Source organism: Protobothrops mucrosquamatus, unplaced genomic scaffold (assembly GCF_001527695.2).
Source record: "Protobothrops mucrosquamatus isolate PMUCROS unplaced genomic scaffold, P.Mucros_1.0 scaffold_19, whole genome shotgun sequence".
Classification (NCBI taxonomy): domain Eukaryota; kingdom Metazoa; phylum Chordata; class Lepidosauria; order Squamata; family Viperidae; genus Protobothrops; species Protobothrops mucrosquamatus.
The window spans coordinates 1852706-1872835 of NW_015386095.1; the positions used below are offsets into that span (position 1 = coordinate 1852706).

The 20130-nt window shown below is 38.0% G+C and overlaps 1 protein-coding gene across 1 annotated transcript in view; it reads right to left on the minus strand.

Moving 5' to 3' along the window:
* Nucleotides 1-5760: 5760 nt before the first annotated feature.
* The window catches only part of HIPK3 (homeodomain interacting protein kinase 3), a 61358-nt gene continuing 46988 nt past the window's right edge, over nt 5761-20130 (minus strand). The window contains exons 8-16 of the mRNA XM_015831515.2: nt 19619-19742; nt 15387-15499; nt 15018-15139; nt 14777-14929; nt 13281-13577; nt 11519-11659; nt 9137-9372; nt 8013-8140; nt 5761-7337 (exon numbers count right to left, since the gene is read on the minus strand). Of these exons, the coding sequence (XP_015687001.1) occupies nt 6864-7337; nt 8013-8140; nt 9137-9372; nt 11519-11659; nt 13281-13577; nt 14777-14929; nt 15018-15139; nt 15387-15499; nt 19619-19742 (1788 nt within the window). The 3' untranslated portion in view covers nt 5761-6863. The remainder of the gene's footprint in view (nt 7338-8012; nt 8141-9136; nt 9373-11518; nt 11660-13280; nt 13578-14776; nt 14930-15017; nt 15140-15386; nt 15500-19618; nt 19743-20130) is intronic.

A 20130-nucleotide genomic window follows, 5' to 3' on the forward strand; every position in this document is an offset into this window, starting at 1 on the left:
CCAGTCCGCTCCCACAGAGAGGGCCTCCTTAGAGTGCCATCGGCCAGACAATGCCGGCTGGCGACCCCCAGGGGGAGAGCCTTCTCTGTGGCAGCTCCTGCCCTCTGGAATGACCTACCCCCCGACCTACGTACAGTTGCGGACCTGCGCCTTTTTCGCCGAGCCCTGAAGGCCCATCTATTCCGTGCGGCCGGCCTGGTGTAGTTTGATTATGTTTCAGTGGGGGTTTTTTTATGGGTGTGTTTTTAGAACAGGCCCGTTATTTAATTCGATTTTAAAACAAACTATTTATTATCGTGGTTTTTAGTATCGCCTGTTCACCGCCCTGAGTTCCGCAAGGGAGATAGGGCGGTATATAAATTTAATAAATAAATAAATAAATTTAATAAATAAATAAATGCAATCCTCTTTACAGTAGTTACACAAACCACTAAATAGAATTATCAAAAGTACTTCATCCTGTTCAACAAACTGTATTCAACCAAGCTGAAATCAGATTGAAACAAAACATAGGCATAGAATAATGCTGTTGCACAGCCATTTTCTAATCACATGCTTTACTATAAATGGGTAAACCTTCCATAAGATGTTTGAAACTTCTATACGGAAATAGGAATATGGTGCTAGTATAGCTCTATCAACCAATGTCAACCATTAAAAATGCATTCTTAGTACTGAGTAGTTTCCTTGTGTATATTGTTTTAAAAACAACCTGTTATCTTCAACCAGATTTGAAAGAGCTCAAATTATTCTCCGTAATTAACTGTATTTATCCCCCACTATTAACATTATTTGTTCTTTGAAATACTACCGTTATGTACAAATTTGCTATAGGGTTTTATTTCTGCAAAAATAAATATAACAACATTCATATGAAAAAACATTTTGGGCAATCTGGCAATGAAATTAATAGTTTTATATATGTAAAACATTGATGGGATTGTGTAATTAAATATAAAAGAATTTTATTCTTGATTATTTCTTTCTATGCCATATGTACACAAAACAGCATAACATCAAGAAGTAGATGAAACCTGAAGATAACTTAAGGATCGGACTGAGTTTTCAGATTCAGAAGCTGAAGTGTTTGACCAGGCTAAGTATCAGTATGACCCAGTGAAAGAGACACTTGAGGATATATGGTGCCAGTTTGGTTAGCTGATCCAGAAACCGAATTAGGTAAGATCCTGAGCCCTGCAACAAATCACAAATTACAAAGGATAGAGCAAGAAAATCAACCCACCAACTTGAAAGTTATAATAATAATAATAATAATAATAATAATAATAATAATAATAATAATAATAATAATAATAATAATAATATCTGTAATACCACATCTGCCTATTCCAGGTCCTTGGTAAGGACTCAATAGGTAGACAAAATGCCAAATCCAGTCTGAACATCTGGCTGACTGTGCGATGATCCATAATAATAATAATAATAATAATAATAATAATAATAATAATAATAATAATAATAATAATGATAGTAATAATAGTAATAGTAATAGTAATAATAATAATAATAATAATAATAATAATAATAATAATAATAATAATAATAATAATAGTAGTAGTAGTTGGAAGGGACCTTGGAGGTCCCTTAGCAGGGAGAACTATAATAAAAAAAATATTTGTCTGAACAGCTCTTTGGGGCAAATAAAACTTCACTGCTCCCCCCCTAAAATTGTGTTGCTGTGTTGGATTACCTGGCTGGACTGTAAAATGGATACTGACTGCTCTTGAATTCTTCCTGAACCTGTGATTTGTCTGTCAGGAAAAGTAAGCTCTTGTGTTTTCAAGGCCAGCAATCCCCAATCTTTGTAGCCTGGCAGCCCAGCGGGGAAGGGGAGATGGGAACCAGGCCGTGTGAATGGCGGGCTGGCGCACAAACACGCTCAACTTGCAGGAGTGGTGGGCCGGTGCCCATGCACACAGTTCATTTTGCACAAGTTGAGCTGCGTGCACATTTGCACGCACGCCGGCCTGCCGCTCATGCAGCCCGGTTGCAAATAAGCCGTGGCCCGGTAGTGGGCCACAGCCCGAGGGTTGGGAACCCGTTCTAGGCATTTATAGCAGAAAGTTTTAAGTCTGCAACATGTGTCTGTGTTACTCTGTTATAAATTAAACACACTGAGTTTGTACCAGAAATTAATTCTGTGTGTAGTTGACAGCATAGAACAAAGTGTCAAGGGCAAAGTGCTAACACTAATACATAATACAGTCCTGTCTATCAATACACTGTTTTTCACTTGTACAATTTACAGGAAACTCAATGGCAATCATAAATCAGAGCCTAACATCTATGCAGCAAAATATATCCAGAATCAAGAGGAAATTGTTTTTCTTATAGAGTACAATAGAAGGAAAACTATGAACAAATAGGATAGCTAATTCACCACTGCATGAAAATGCACAAGGGTTTATAAGAAACATTTCAAAACTTCTCAGTCTTTATTTAGAATATTGTTTCACCTATAAGGTTTGTTTCCTCAGCTATATCCATAATTTTGAAGTTGGATACTCCTAAACTAGCTATACTTTTTAAAAAATTTCTGCCTATTTCTCTTGTCTCCAAGTGTTATGCTAGAAACAGATTACAGTCATAGCCTGAAAAACTCTGGGCATTGTGCATACAAGGCAGGTTTTCTACTATCTCAAGTTAAGTGCATATAATGGTGCAACATTCATCACAAAAATATCACATGCATTTCTTTTCCTTCCCCTTGTCTTCCTCTCTTAAATTAATGGCTTCAGCTCTCTCATTATTTAATAACAGTTACTTTTATGTGGAATTCTCATGTTTTTAGAACAAAGTTTTATACATAGGAATGGCATGTACATTTTCCCATAAAATTTAATGACTTTATGTTCATTAAATATTCTTACATTTGTTTTCCTCTATCACTCTGATTTAAAATGTCAACACAAATAATTTCCCGCCACTTCGCAACTTTTCCTATCAGCACATAATCCAAATATTGAGAAGGAGATGAGTGGTACTTAAATTTGATAAACAAAGAAATAATGTTGAAGATTTGATCTTCCCCTTCTAAACATAGGAGCCTAGGTCTTTATGAGTTGGATATACACTGACAAATGTAGATTTTTTTAACACACACACACACACATATATATATATGTATATATATAAATAAAAGCCAACAAGAGCAATTGCTGCAATATATATTTTAATTCAAAGTGAATCTTGACAGTATTACACCATAAATTCTTATTTTGACACTCACCAAAATAGTCACCTGGAAAACCCGCTTTTTGTGACAAAGTACAGAAGGCTTGGTCACATTTAAATCGCTGAGAACTAGAGAGAAATACTATCGCAAACTGTAGGAAACATTATATCCATAAAAATTTTCCCAGTCCTCTTATTGTAATATTGCACAGTGCAATTGCTACATGACAAACTAGTGTAGCACAGAAATCAGGAACAAAAAAGCCACAAGTCTCCAAATCATTATTAAGCGATAATAGTTCAAACTTAACAACCAAACCTATATACTCAGTCCTAAAACAAATCTATGTTTTGCAATGTGAATTTTAGCTTTAAGAAAAATCAAGTTAAATTTAGCAGTTACGTACAGAGTATTTTTTTAAAAAATAAAGCAAAATAATTAGTAAATACAGTAGTATATTTGATCAATAACACACCCTGAATTAAAGTTAAAAACTGAATACAAGGAATTAATATAAAAATTACTCTCCAAATTAAAAATAGTACACAATTTATCGTGCAGTGTTTTATTTAAAAAGCATTAGCTATAGCCACCAAGTAGCCAAGCTATATTCAACAGCCAACCAGAGTCCACTTGACTGCTCGGGAGTGAAATCATGGATTACAGCCTGAGAGAAGGCATACGATCTGATCCTTCTTTACAAATCTCTATAAAGAGCTGGCTGTACATTATTTTTAGTGTTGGTTGTGGTAGATCCTATTTTTCATTTCTGAAAAGTTAAAAATATTTTTTTACAGTACACGAGGAGCCACAGGCTTCCTCTGGAGTATACTGATGTTAGTGTTTAACCTGGCATATTGTTCCATGTACATTATTAGCTTTATATCCTGAACGCAACTGAAAAGCAAAGTAAATACTTCAGAGAAAGGATGATCCAGTTTTTAAGGAGAATGTTTTCCTCCTTTCAATTGTTGTGGAAAAAGTAAGTTGCCTTGTGTTTTTTGTGGGTCTCGGTGAGTCCAATGCCAGCAATGGAAACAGCACTCAAGAAACCCCATTCCCAAAACTGGGAACTTAAGAGAAGACAGGAATTTACGGAACCATAAATATTAAGAAAAATGACAAATCTACTTGGTGATTTTTCTGGATTTCCTCTATATAAGTTTCAGAAAATGCCAAAGCTCTCCAAGAGATCCGGTTACTCTTGTGTTAAGAGAAATACATACAGAAAGAGAAGTGTTTATACAAAATGCATACAATTATTTGTGAGAAATCACTGAAGCTGAAATCCAGCATACTCCTTTGGGTACACTCCATGACTAATATGGGCCTACTGAAATTTTTTTCTTTCAGTAGCAATTCTTTCAATTCCACAAACTGGTTTTTAATCTTTTCAGTATTTTCAAAAGTGCTTTTGCCCGACAAGGCAGGTGGCAAAACTGCCCCACTGGCCCTGCAGTGCTGTGTCTCTCTGTTTGTAGCTCAAGCATAATGGGAAAGAGAGAATTTATTACCATGTTCGGTCATTACAATGTACTGCTGGTCTTGTGTTTTTTTTAATGAACTAATACTGCTATATTTCAGATGCAGGCACATTTGTTTCACTTAGACATTCATTAAATAAAACACTGCTTGTGTTAATGGAGCAAAGAAAAAAAAACTCTTTCAACCACTAGACTACTCAGGCTTCAATCTTACGCACACTTTCCTAGAAGCAAGCCCCACTAAAGTCAGTGGGATTGTTTTTAAATAAACATGCTTAGGATTGTGCTTGAAAGAAACTCTTTCCACACCTATTCCAGTCTACGCTGCAAGAACCGTATTCCAGGAACATTTATTTAAAAAGGTAAGTAAGTAGTTTAAGCGTCTGCACAATGTCAATATGAACACATAAAAATTATATTACATGAATACAGTCACTTATATGCAATGATAGTTAATAGAGATAAAATACTGATGCAAATAACACACTTAAAGTAACATATGCAAATTGTTTTCCATCATTTACAATATAGTAGTTACAACACTCCAAACATGAAAGGAAACAAAACAAAACCAACCCTCTACTTCCATTTCATGTCATTAGACTTATACAGAAATTAGAAGGCTAAAAACTAGTTAAATCACCTAATTTCACAGCTATTTGAAGTGGCAATCATTATATAGCAGCTTATCTATGATACATTCAAGATAAATGATGCAATTTATTATTTGCCTCACAAGCTAGATCACAGCCTCACTTTAGTATCTTCTTTTAAATCCACCATAGCACTACAGTATATTTGAGGTCTATGAAAAAAAGTAGCTACCTTTTATAGAAAATGGATGATTAAGTCTTTGGTGCTGCAAAAGCAATTTCATTTGAACAAAATAAACACAGAGATTGACTACTTAGGGAAAATGCATGTCATCTGTTGTCCCTGATGGAATGTATTTAAATAAGAAAATACTCCCCAAATTATAGAACAAATACCATAATGTAAAAAAGCTAAAACCTCTCCCATGCATAAATGAAAAATTGCACAAAAGTACTCACATCATTTCAAGCTTCAACAGTAAATATTCTGCTACTATTTATTAAATACTGCATGGTTTGCTCAAGCTAAGATGAAACCACAGTATGAATCAACAAGCATTTTGCTTTTATTTTCTTTCACTATCTACCCAGGAAATTCCTACTATACCTTTAAACAGGTTATTAAATCCAGTTGGATATAAAACACTTTGAAAATAAACTACTTTAGATTGTATTGCAGTTCCACCACAGTATAAAACACCATTTTTTAATTCAACAAGCTAATGAATCAACTTTTCCTAAACATTACAAAATGCTTTTCTTGAAGCTTATTTTAAGGAAAACTATCAGACAGCGGAATTCGTTTAACAGCAACACATGCTGCCTTCCAAAAAAGAAATCTCACCCAGTACTAAAATCATACCACGCAAAACAGAAAAGAAAGTAGTGAGCGTGCATTAATCTATCAAAGAATCAACAAATCTGAATGTTAAGTGCTGCAGTCCTCAACATTTATAACGCAGTGACATTAACAACCTTGAATATTTAAGGCACTATGTGGGAACCGTTTACAATGCAGCTGAGATTATCAGGACACCAACATTTAAGAGCAGTTTTCTAGGCAACTGCATTTTTGCCCATGCAAGGGACACATGCAATGTGGAGAACAGTTCAACCTTTTTAGGTATGTGATTCAACACAGAACATCAATATACATAATACAAACAAGTTACTCATACATGATACTGATGACGTGTGCATCTGTTGCTCTAAACCTGTACACTCAAATGGCTTCCCAAATGTAGAAGTGCCTCGCACTAGATCAGAAGGCAATTTTATAAAAATAGTAGGAGCAAAACTGCATTTTTACTCCTTTAAGTCACCTGTTTGGAGCTATTTTGTAAGAAGGTAACATGACTAAAGACAAATTTATACCAAATGTGCAAAACACACATTAAAAGTGAGTTAAAGCTCAAGATTATTTAAATTGCACCCAAGTCTAACATGATTTAAAAAAAATAATTTTCTTGTGCCATGGCTAATATTTATTAAATACCATGTTTTCCTCTCAAATCACATATCTCCATATATATCTATGTATGTATATATATATATATATCTGAACTTTGTCAGCATACTGTAATTTGAGTCTCACATAAATGGATATTGGCTGAGTTTTGTTGGACTCAGTGGAAATCCTGTGTAAGCAGGTGATGCAATGTAAGAATGTGGTGGGAAAACTGGTTTATATCGAGTCTGTTGAATGTTTGGGGAAGGCAGTAGTCGGGGATTTATGCCCACTGGGACCTGATGAACTATGCCACCGTGATGCGAAATACTGTAATTAGGATGATGTAATATTGGTCTTGAGGTACATGGTGATGCAAAAATGTGGGCCACGGGGGCAGCAGTACTGAGGGAGGCAGATGATGGGTAAGGTAGAATTGCAGGTTGTCCTCCAAGATGTGTATTTCCCGCCAACTGTGCATGAACTGAAGTATGAGTGGGACTTCCATGTGGAAGAGAGAATGCATGACCAGCAACATTATTTGGGATGAATGTCTGCTGCCGCCAATGACCACAGTTTCCATTCCACTCCTGAGACCCAGATCCAAATGGCTGAACCTGTTCAAGGAGGTTGAAGAGAAATAGTAGTTAATTTTAAAAGAGAAATTAATCCTTTCTCTCAGTCCTACTAATGCAGCCTCAAAGGAAGTATGTTTCTTCCTTTTCTTACTAATAGATAAACATGAAGATGTAAAAATGTTTGTTTGTTTAATACCCATTTCAAGTTCCCAAATATGTCCAAATGCAGATTCAATGCATTGGATAGTAGCATTTTCCCATTTACTTTGAGTGTATTGCTGGTATGTTTAATTAGGTTATTCCAATTTCTAATGTTATGAAAGGAAAAAAATATTTTTCCAGCGCATGCACAAACACAATATCTTTCCTACAATCAGTTAACTCCATTCAGACAGCTGTGCAGTTAATTAGATGCATCTAATTAAACTGAAACAGCAGCTCATATAGAGCTAAATTAAGAAGTCTTCAAGCCTTGAGCACAACATATCTTGTCCTATAGATACAATTTTGTGCAGCATATGTCATAACTGGTAAAAGGCAAATATTCAAGAACTAGAAGCAGTCACAGAAAATACATTGTATTGACGTTGCTCTTGACTTGTAAGAATTTACATCAATGAAATAATTACAACAGCGGCAAACAATTTTAGATTAAAATGAGCAGCCTGAATGAGTTAGAAAATTGTATTTGCAATATAATATTCTTACACATACTTGACCAAGGTTTGAATGCTGCTGATGGAATGCTGACATAAATTTTCGCTGACGATTACCCAAGCCAGAAGAATGGTTGGTTTTTACACGAGCAGATCGACGTTTTACCAGCGGTTGGCAGGTATTGACTAAGAAAATGTAAACAGGGTTAGTTCTAAACTTGTGTTTGTTATTCGAGTAAAAAAACAACAACTTTATATTCATTGTTGATATTAAACATTACCTGAAAAAGTCTGTGGAGGTTTTGGGATGAAGACCTCATGAATCCTGATTATTATTTGGGGGGGTGGGGTGAGGACAGATTATGTACACATTAATTGGCTTAATTACTATATAAAATCTGAATGAGTGGAAAGTCATGCACACATTGTACAGGTAGTCCTCAACCATTCAACCATTTAATAACTGTTCAAAGTTACAACAGCCTTGGAAAAAGTGGCTTATGACCCATATGTGCACTTACAACCATCACACCACCCCTTGCAGTCATGTGGTTGCAATTCAGGCACTTGTATTTAGCACCAGTTGCAGCATCCTGTGATCACATGATCGTGATTTGCAATTTTTATTTTTTGCTACTGTCCAGCAAAAAACATCCATTGGTGAACCTGGATTTCTTTAATAACCAAATGATTCATTTAATTAGTGCAGTGATTCGCTTAATGTTCGCTGTAAGAGTTGTCGTAAAATCTGACTCAAGACAGCAACGACTTACAATGGAAATTCCAGTCATACGTGTGTTTGTAAGTCGAGGCTGTAAATCTTCTCTCTTTCCTGCTGTTTTTGTGCCAGTAAAACCTCTCAAAGAAAAACTGTCAATGATGAAGCAATTAGTGAATATGGCAGATCAGGTCCACCCTGCAGAAAAAAATTTCCTGTACTTTCTAACATTTTTTAATGGCATAAACTTACACATGATTACATACCCCTTGCCTGAAAACTTTCATGCAAATAGGAACCCTAACTTTCCAGAAATACCTTTCAGAGGATTTGGGTGCAATGAAGAAGATGAGAANGAGAACAATCAACTACACAAGCAAATCTTAATTCACCAACATTTGGAAGCAATCAGTATTAAACAGACTGACCAAGAAAAATAACCTCACCCTCTCCCCCAAAAGTACCTGAGTTCGTCATTGGCCCGTCTATGTTTAACCTGTTCTGTATCCTTATTGGTGGCACAACCACAGCGCATACAGTTGGTTTGGCTTCCAGGTTAGCAGAGGCTCTGGTTTCTGTTTTTTTATTGGATGCTTCTGAAAAACGATTTGCTAGAAATGGGCTGTCGTGGCCTGAAGAGTCAGAGCTGGGGGAACCATCCACAGTATCACAGCCACTTTCCTGTTCGTCATCTGATATGCTATAATATACAGTAAAACACCACTAAGAACTTATCAGTTATATAGGGTTTCTACCTTTAGCAATATACATCCAGAGAGATACTCAAAAGCTATTAAACTGAATACCAGAAATTCATTTATATTTAATACTAGCTGTACCCAGCCACGCGTTCCTGTGGCTCAGTCTGGTAAAAGCGTGTGTTGCTTTTACGTCCAACAGATGGTGCTGTTTTTTTAAAAAAAGCATGTTTTTACCTGTCACAGGTGTGACATCTATATAATATAGGTATATAAAGACACGCGCGTATTCGAATGTAACGTTGTGTCAAAATTTCAAAGCAATCGGTGAAGAACTTTCGGAGATTTAAGATTTTGAACAAACGAACATTTACATTTTTATTTATATAGATTTTGAAGCTTCAGAAAGGAACTGAGACTGAAATTAACAATCTCAACTTTCACATGTAATTTTTAAGATAATTTTTGCAGTATGAACTACTGAGAAACATTTCAGCATCTTCAAAATCCAAAGACAGTAGGTCAGTACCAAAAAAAAAAAAAAAAAGTTTTCAGTCATCACTTATGAAAAGGGATAATTCCAAGCAAATTCAGAAATTTAATTTTGCTGAGTACTGGCCTAATTTAGCAGGATTACCAATCACACTTTCCAAAGAAAAGGTAGACTTTGCTTGGGGAAGTCTTCAGCAAACCCTAGATCAGGGGTGTCAAACTCGCAACATCACGTGACATGTCACGACTTTTTTTCCATTGCCGGCAATGGGGTGGGCATCCGGCCCGCAGGCCAGCAGTTTCACACCCCTGCCCTAAATGCATGCCATCCCTCATTTTTAAAGCAGTGCTGTAGCAGTTTCTTTTCAGTCCTTATCAGCCATAGCACCAGAGCCATTAACTGTTCAAAATAGCTTTTCTTCCTAGCAACTGCAAATTTCATTTACGTTAAATGATGTTCCCATATAACCAAATCTAACTGGTTGCTACTAGGAGGAGAAAAAAGATGATTTTTTTTTAAAAAAGTGACGTATAAATTGTAGCCCATCAATGCTGCTGAGAGGATTGAAAAATATGGTAATGGCCTTTAACTTAATAATTGTTATGATTTTTTCTTTTTTCTTTAACAAAAAAATGTCAAACATTTGCCTCAGCTTTAGTAATACTGATGTCTTTTTTTTAATTAGAGTAACCTAGTTGTTATGGCAATTGTCAGAGTAGCATGATAATTTTATGTCTTTAAATGATCAGATCTCCAAAAATCTCACACCTGAACCAAACTGCTCATATTTATCCTCTCTGTTGAACTATTCAAAATATACTGTAATAATATATGGAATATGGAATAATAATAATAATAGTAGTAGTAGTAGTAGTAGTAGTAGTAAAGTTGGAAGGGACCTTGGAGGTCATCTAGTCCAACCCCATGTTCAGGCAGGAAACCCTATACCATTTCGGACAAATGGCTGTCCAGTCTCTTCTTATAAACTTCCAGTGTTGGAGCATTCACCGCTTCTGGAGGCAGGTTGTTCCACTGGCTAATTGTTCTAACTGTCAGGAAGTTTCTCCTTAGTTCTAGGTTGCTTCTCTCCTTGGTTAGTTTCCACCCGTTGCTTCTTGTCCTGCCTTCAGGGGCCTTGGAAAATAAGGTTGAATCATAGCTACTGAATTCAAAGCCACAAGAACTTTGTTAGCTTCCAGCTTTTAAACAATGGGGTTTTTTTTGCGTAGTTATAGCTTTGCTGAATTGATTCTTAAACATCAGGAACGTTAGATCTTACATAAAGTTCCTACAAAAAGTTGCAAGAAAGGTTTTGGGTAAATAAAGCACAATACATATGAACAACATACTTCAATCTATCTTTCTTTGAAGTGGGAAAACAAGCAGAGGCTGTTACATAAAAACCAGAGATTACAGTTATTCATTTTCAAATAAATCTTGCCTTATTTGAAAGTATTAACTCTAGTTCCTGTTCATATGTAACAGCAAGTTAGGTGTAAATTCATCTTGGTTTTAAGTTGACACCAAAGAAGGAGAAAATAGCAGCAAAAGATGTTTGCAAAGACACAGAACTATGCCGCCCATGCCTCATTAGGCCAGGATTGGAAAGTTAGTACTGTATGTGATTCACTGGTGTAATTATTTACAATTCCTACCTGTTAGGTCTTTTACAAGGGGATGGACTTGACTGTCCAGAAGAGCTTGTGCTCAAAGTGCTGTCAGGACTACTTAATGAACACACACGGTCAATATTTAGTGTACTCTGGCAAGCTTCACAATCAAGACTTCCTTTGCATCTGAAAAAAAAGAGGGACATAACTCATGCCATACCTACTAATATTCAGTCCTCATGCATCTCGCTCTTATTATTATAACCCTCATTAGAATTCACAGACCAGAAGTCCCAGATAACATAGTACAAATAGTTTTCTCAATTACCACAAAAGACTTTTTCCATGAGGAATCAAAGGAAATCTAAGTTGGCAAATCTAAGTTACTTCAGCAGCAAAATGTATGGATAGGTCACAATAGCCAGGCAGATGTATTGACCATCTCTTCCCTAATAAGCTGGCCGACAGACTACTAACACAAGAGGAAAAGAAAAGTAGCAACACTTCATCTCCTTTCTGACCATTTCCTAAGACTGAGACTTCACCTTGTACCAGTGCTTGGTCAGATTTACTTTTGTCTTCCTCCATCAGTATCCCAGGCTTCTTTTTTAGTGGTTTCATCTCCCACAAATGTTTGCAGCTGTGGGAGAAGGGTCACTCGGTAAACCTGTAGCTATACATGCTTGGCAATGTCATGCTGTGCATACCGGTATATGCTCTTCGTGGAATTTTTTTCAATGCCTATCACTGAACATGCACACAGACATGAGCTCATTTTTCTTTGTCATATGCAGTACGGAGTCCTTCTAGTTTACGAATGAAAACTTCAGTTCAAAAAGCTGTAACAAAAGCTGATTCAAATGATCTATTGCAGTGATGGCGAACCTTTAAGAGACCGAGTGCCCAAACTGCAACCCAAAACCCACTTATGCATCGTCGAGTGCCGGGTGGGTGTGGCCCATTGGCTGGGTGTGGCCAATTGGGTGGGCGTGGCTGTGGTGGTAACGGCAGACTGGGTGGGACTAAAAAGTTCAATCAATCAATTCCAACTTTGCAAGATCTTTTTTTTCCCATGAGAAGTTGAAATTGACTGATTGAAACTTTTTTTTTTCACATGGCGGTGGAGGCCTAAAGCGAAAAGGTTTTATAAAACCCAGCTGAAGGCCTAGGACTGGGGCGACGGCACACATGCCCACAGAGAGGGCTCTGAGTGCTGCCTCTGGCACCCGTGCCATAGGTTCGCCACCACCGATCTATTGTATATAACAGTGGTGGCGAACCTATGGCACGCGTGCCAGAGGCGGCACTCAGAGCCCTCTCTGTGGGCACACACGCCGTTACCCCAGCAGAGTTCATTAGAGTAGCGAGCACATGGCGTTTGGAAGTGACGGGGCAGGAAGTAAGCGAGCAAGCAGCGTTCGCCCCCCGGGGATGCCCTGGAGATGGCGAGGGACTGGCCCCGGCCACACTCACCCAGTCTGCCGTGACCACTGCAGCCATGCCCATCCAGTGGGCCACGTCCCCCACCCCCCCTCTGAGGGCACCACAATGCTGATGCAGCCTTGGCACTTTGCGATAAGTGGGTTTTGGGTTGCAGTTTGGGCACTCGGTCTCTAAAAGGTTCGCCATCACTGGTATATAACATTCAGAAAAAAATCCATTTGACTCCTAATTTTTTAAAAAAGTGGAACCATCTACTAATGCAAGATTTACGATCTTCACCTTACGAGCACCAGCACCCACAGATTATAAGTGCAATACAACTTATAGGAAAACAAGTTAGAGTGCAACAGGAGCACCTACTTACTCTGCAACTGAATGCCTCTGCATCGCATCATCTTCATCTGTGTCACTGCTGATGGTAATCACACTGGTTGCTGGACTTGGGGAATCTGCAATGATGATAGCCTGGCGCTGCTTGTTTGAAACAGATGGGTCAGGATCCTGCCTGACAGATGGTACACAATAGCTGTTTTCCTGCCTCTCTGAATTATGATTGTCCTGCGTTTCTACCAAACTTTGTTTTTCATCAGCCTTCATATTAATTATCTTTGGAGATACAAATGCCGAATTTTGGATATTGGTATTTTGTAACGCATTATTCCTGTGAAGAAGACATTTATTTAGACCCTTTGTAAGAATGTTTTTGCAGAATAAATGTACTAATTTTATTTACCTTTGCCAAATTAAGGTAAGCTACAACATAAAACTTTAAAACATCAATGAATATAAATCAACATATGAAACATAAAACAATGAACATACGGGTATCATGGAAAATGTCGTTTTCCAGAATAATAATGGAAAACTTTTTGGATAACTATTGTGTATCACAAGCAGGGTTGTTCATATGCTGGAATGCAAGGTTCGGAGTTGAATCTATCATGAAATGCAGAACAATACACTGAAGGTACTGGTTTGTTTTTAAAAAGGAAAGAAGGAATGAAGAAATGCTGGCTTGGACACCATAGACATTTTTGTATCAGATTCAAAATCCACTGAAATCATCAGGAACGATATTCAATGACTTCAGTGGACATGAATCAGGGATTACTTAACACAGTTCACCACTGTAACTGTCCTTCCCGGTCTTAGGTTTCTCCATTACTGAAATGTCCCATACCTTTGCAAATAACTTCTGTAGTGATGGGGTATATTTTCTCCACAGAGCACTTACAGTGTTTCTTGCTGCCAGCAAAAGAAAGACTATTCTTAATACTATTCTAAGTCATATTATGACTATTATTATTATGCTAGTTTCAATTGTTCAAAATTGATAAATCCTCATGCACATAAATTTAGGAACAACTAACTAGGGCTACCAGAAAATAACCCAAGGTATATTTCTGCCCTAAACACAATTGAAGCCACTACTGTCATAAGGAAAGATAACATCAGAGGGCAACAAAATTCTACACATTTTGGGGGTGGGGGAAGAGGTTGGGTTGCTTCCCTTGGTTTTAATCTATACCAGGGGTGTCAAACTGCCGGCCCACGGGCCGGATGCGTCATCCAGAAGCCACGCCCACCCCATTACCAGCAATGGCAAAACCGTCCCGATACATTGGACGACATCACATGACGTCGCGAGTTTGACATGTCTGATCTATACGTTCTGAAGAAAATTGTATTGTAATATAATATTTAATTTTTAAAGTCACCAAAGTTCTAAACAAGCGTTTAGCTACAGTATATCAACAACTTGACGAGCACATACTATTTTTATTATACTGCCCCCTTTTTAAAGGGATTCTGAAAACATGATAACATCTAAACTAACCACAAATCATATTCAATACTAACCTCGCTTTATTTCTTTTGGTAGGTGTGGGTTGAGGCCAAACTACGTGTGCAATGCCCACACTGATTGGCTGAGGAGCAGATAAAGTTATCTGATTGGTTAAGAGTGGCTGGGTCATCATTGAGTTGTAATGGTTACCATGAGGAATCATCTTCCTGGTAGGACAGAGAAAACAAAGCATTATTCAAAGATGGTGTCTTTAAACAACAATTATATAAAGCAAAGCATATGATTTCAACATACCCCCATTCTCCAAGCCTCTGTGGGCCAGCCACAGAATCAGAAGCAAGTGTTGTAGCAGGAGCCACAGGAGTTATGTGTTGCCATGTAGGAAACAATAGTTGCTGACTTCTATTAGACCACGTCTGTTATAAACACAAAAACGATATAAAATTGGACCGTAGCACTATTGGGAGTAAAATGAATGAAAGTTTCTAAAGTCTCTGGTAAGATGCTGTTTCAGTTTTTTTTAATGTGCATGTGAAAAAAATTAATTTCATTTTCTATGTGCAGAACAAATGGACATGATGTTACTTAAAAAATTAAACAGTATCAAGTAATATGTGCAGTTTTGAAAATGCGAAATCTGTAGTAGAATACTAACTGACATACCTGAGAGAGGACTCCTCTTATTTGGAGTAAGGTTGGGGCCTGTGTTACCAATGGCACTGCATTATCTACTCTCACAGAGTACCCATTGAGTTTCCCATGATTAGCAGGAATCCCTAATTCAGACAAAAATAATGCTTAATAATGATACAAAATAATAAGGAAATGAAATTAATGTTTATATGAGATTAGAATTTAATTTATAGAGCTGCCCACTTAACATGTGACTCAGGGCATGAACACAATGAAAAACAACAAATGGCAATTACAAAATAATATATAATACAAAATAATAAACATACTGTGTCAGAAGCACTTGAAAAAATAAAAAGAATCAAGCAAGATAAGGTCACAAGATCTCCTGGTCCAATGCCTGGTGGAAAAAACAGATCTTCAAAGTCTTGCAAAAGGCAGGCAAGCACTGGGCCGTCTAGATCTTGGGGTGATTCCTGTTCCATAAGGCAAATGCAAGGACAGAGAAGGCAGAAATCCTCAATCACCCAAGATGATATTGTTTAAGTCAAGGGTCCCCAACCCCATCCGTGGACCGGCACTGGTCCATGGCATGCCAGAAACTGGTCCGCGCAAACAAGCGCGGCACGTGAAACCATGCTCCCTCTGGTCTACGGGAAAACCTCTCTCCACGGAACTGGTCCCTGGTGCCCCAAATGTTGGGGGCCACTGGCTTAAGTTATGAAAGAACATGCCAATCCTTTCAGAACTTATCAGACAGGCATAAATAACTGGAGACAAGCCGTTCTGCAAATAAACAGGCCTGACCAGGAATGGCTTTAAAAGTGATAAGCAGCACCTTGAATTGCACCTGGAAACCAAGTGGAAAACAATGCAGCTTATTATGTAGGAATAACTACCTGCACTACTACATTCTGGACCAGCCTGGCTGCTGACTGGCCTTCAAGGACAGCACCATGTAAAGTTCATTGAAATAATGAGACAGGAGGTGACCAAGGCATAAGTGACTGTGAACGAGGCCTCCCAATAAAGAAATAGACAAAACTGGTCGACAAAGTGGATTTGATGAAAGACCCTTTGAAGAGCCAAGGTTGTCTTCAGGCAGGAGTCATGAATCCAAGGAGACCTCAAATTATGCTGCTTGGTGAAGTGCAATCCCATCCAAAATAAAGACAGAAAGTCTCCTGATCCGGAGTGCCTTAAGGCTCCCAGCCCTACCTTGGGTTGAACCAAACCTATTCATCTCCATCTAGTCTCCCAAAGCTTACAGACATTAGGACAGAACCTCAACAGCATCACTTTTTCGCCCAGGGGTTGAAATATACACCTGGGTATCTTTAGCATTCTAATTATACTTAACTCCCTGACAACAGATGACCTTACCCAATAGCATTATACAGATATTAAGTAGGAGTGGAAAGAGAATCAAATCCTGAGGCACTTCACAGAACAAGAATCAAGGCATAGATTTTCCACACATCAACACTGACTGGAATCAACTCTGAAGGAAGAACTTTTTCTTCCCTCATCCTCTCCCAAATGTAAACTATACAGTTTGTCCTTGACTTATGATCACTGTTGGGATTGGAATCTCGGTCACTGAACGAAGTGGTTGTTAAGTGAAACATCATATTACTGCCATAATCTCGGCACTCTTGGTTGTGGTTCAGCAATCTTGCAGGTTGTTAAAATGGATGGGATTCCAGGTAAGTAGCACAGGATACCTCAGTGGGGTGGGGGAGACCTTGGAAAGCCTGGCTCAGGCTGTATGAGAATATCTCTCCACTCAGGGGCTGAAAATCCTCCCTGCCAAAATCCAAGAAGGTTTTTCAGCCCTGAATGGAGAGATACATTCACACAGATTTTATCCATCCAATAAGGCCCGGAGCTGAAATTCTTCAACAGGTAATTGTTTCAATCAGGCCCCAGATATGACCTGGAGTTCTCTCAGCAGGCGGCACAGGGTTGCAATCTTGACTTTCTGGAGAAACTGACAAAGAAGATTGCAAATGGTGATCACATGATCACAGGGCATTTGGCAACTGGTTGCGTGAACAGGTTACCAAGCAACCAGATTCTGCATGATCATTGGACCTATATATGCAACATTTCGCAACAGTCAAAAGTGCTTTACGGGCCATAAAGCAGGGGTGTCAAACTGCCGGCCCCACAGGCCGGATGCATCATAGCAAAACCACACCCACCCCATTGCCGGCAATGGCAAAAATACATCACGATACGTCATGTGATGTTGCGAGTTTGACACCCCTGCCATAAAGAATCTTTTCCAAGGACATCATAAATTTGAACCACCATTAAGCAAACAGCTGTTAAGTCAAGGCCTATCTGCATCTACTTTTTAAGACATATTGAAATCAGAGGCAGATTTTCCACCCCCTTAGTTTGGCTATGAGTAGTTTGAGAAAAAGAACGATAGCAGGAAACAGAGAGAAGAAAAAGTTTTAGACATTTACTCAGAAATTGCTTCCTAACTTATAAAGAAGCCATATTGGATTGGGAGTCATGAATGCTCTGTTCTCTCAGTGCATTTTATTTGGCTCCAACCTTATTACCGAATCATAATTTAGCAATCAAGAACATTGCTGCATGTCATCCATCTCTCCTCTGAGGATGCTGAACTGTCTTAACTGAACAAGGAAAATCATAGTTTCCAGGATGCATAGTTTGTCAAAAAAATAAGCAGCCACCAAGAGGTTACATGTCTCTGTGTTGGTTTAATCAGACGGAGACATCAGTAACATACACCATGCCTAAAATGCAAATTAAGCAATCCTGAAATACTAAACTGAAGCAGAGCTTAACACCTAGCACCAGAAAGTGATATAAGACTGCAAATTATAGAACAGTGTTTGCTGTATCAAATAAACCATTCACTCATCAGTGATACCCTCTTTAATTCTGGGATTAAGCAGCCAGCAAATACATAGCCGCAAGTTCTAGCAGACGGCAATACTACTTAATGTAGCAGTAATTAAATTTCCACCAAGTCTGTACCACTTTAGCACCACAGTCCTGAGCATCAATGATAAAGATGCATAAGTGATACTTCGACAGGGAAGTAAAAAAGATCAAGATTCTCATAAAATATGGCCCAACAACCTCTGTCACGCACAAACAAGTACCAACAGATGCACAATCAATCTAAATTCATGAGCAACCCACTGAGTGTCAAACAAGACACACCCTTCAAATTCCAATCGGCTGTGGCATCATCATGCATTGTCATCATTATCATCATCTTGTGCATTTCTCTGTGATCAAAGAACACATTTCACCAATTTCCCAAAGGGGTTCTTTCAGTAAGTTTTGTAGCTCATTATTTTTTTAAAAAAATATGAAATAAGATTGTCAAAGGGTTCAATCAGCTTAGCTGAAATGGCAAGTAGTATTGAAGCTCTGATTCCTCCAGTGCACATAAATGTATTTAAATGACCAATAACAATGCTTTTTACTGGTAATTAATGAAATCTTATTTTTAAATCTAGAGGAAGAACTTGATATCACCAGATCTTCTTATAACACTGATCATATATATGAGTGCACACTATGTAAAGAGCATTAACAAAAATATTGAATCTGAAGCTGTTTTGAAAGAACGGCATCCTTTTCCCCCCCAGAAACAAAGCTAGAACCATTAAAATAAAGCAATTAAGTGATTTCACAGAGTTTATAATCACAGCCATGAGATGCTTAGATTATAAGTGACTTTCCAGGAATGCAGGGCTTGTTACATTTGCAGAAGACAGCAGATGCATCTGCTGATAAAAGGGAAGGGGGCATTTATTCCTATTCCCTCTCCTTCAATAGACCTTCCCCATCCCTTATTCTGGGTTACCAGTTCTACTTAACAGGCTTTTAAGGGAAGAGCTGGTGTAATTTCCGTATTGGGTTCTTATCCTGCTTTTCATTTAGGATTTCAAACCAGCATATATATTTTGCTCTCTCTTCCACTTTTCCTCACAACAACAACCCACTGAGGTTGGTGGGGTTGAGAGGTAATGACTGGACTGAAGTCACTTAACTTCCAGACCTAGAAAAACCTGCTACTCCAATAAACTAAATCTTCCCACCCCAAACCACGCTGTATTGCAGTGACCAGAAATATAGCCTCTCTTCCTCTCCCACCCCCCAAAAAAAGAGCAAGATGCTCCTACAGGTGAGAGCAGATGCCAGTGTATTTCAATGGTAAAATTATTTAAATTGTTTTTTTAAAAAAACAAACATTTAAAATTAGGTCAAACCTTGGATAGCAGGGGGGCATATAATCAATGTTTGATGAAAAGCATCACTGCAACCAAACTGAGCCGTTCCTGCCTGTAAGGGTATTCCAGGATGCATAACCGCGTGGGCTGTTGCAGCTAATGTCTGAAACAATAAGTATATTATAAATCAGCAAACAGGCTGTTACATTTTTAAGGCTAAGCTAAAATGTACAGTATTTTGCTTAAAACAAAATAAAAGAAAAGCCTAAGTCATATAAATAAGTTTACATTTGGTTTACCATGATGACTTTAGGATTATATAATGTTCTTACTAGGTAGTGGTAAACAAACACCATACATGAAATTCAATTTGATACTTAGCACAAACAAGCAAAAATAACATTTGACCACAGGAGGGCACTAAAATAAAACATTTTAGAGTGCACAGCTTCAATTGCGTTTGTCTTGGTTTTGGTAAAATGTTTTCCAAGAGAAGTTCTAGACTAGTGTTGTTCCAGAACCTGAGGGTTCAAAAAGAATTGGGGGGGGGG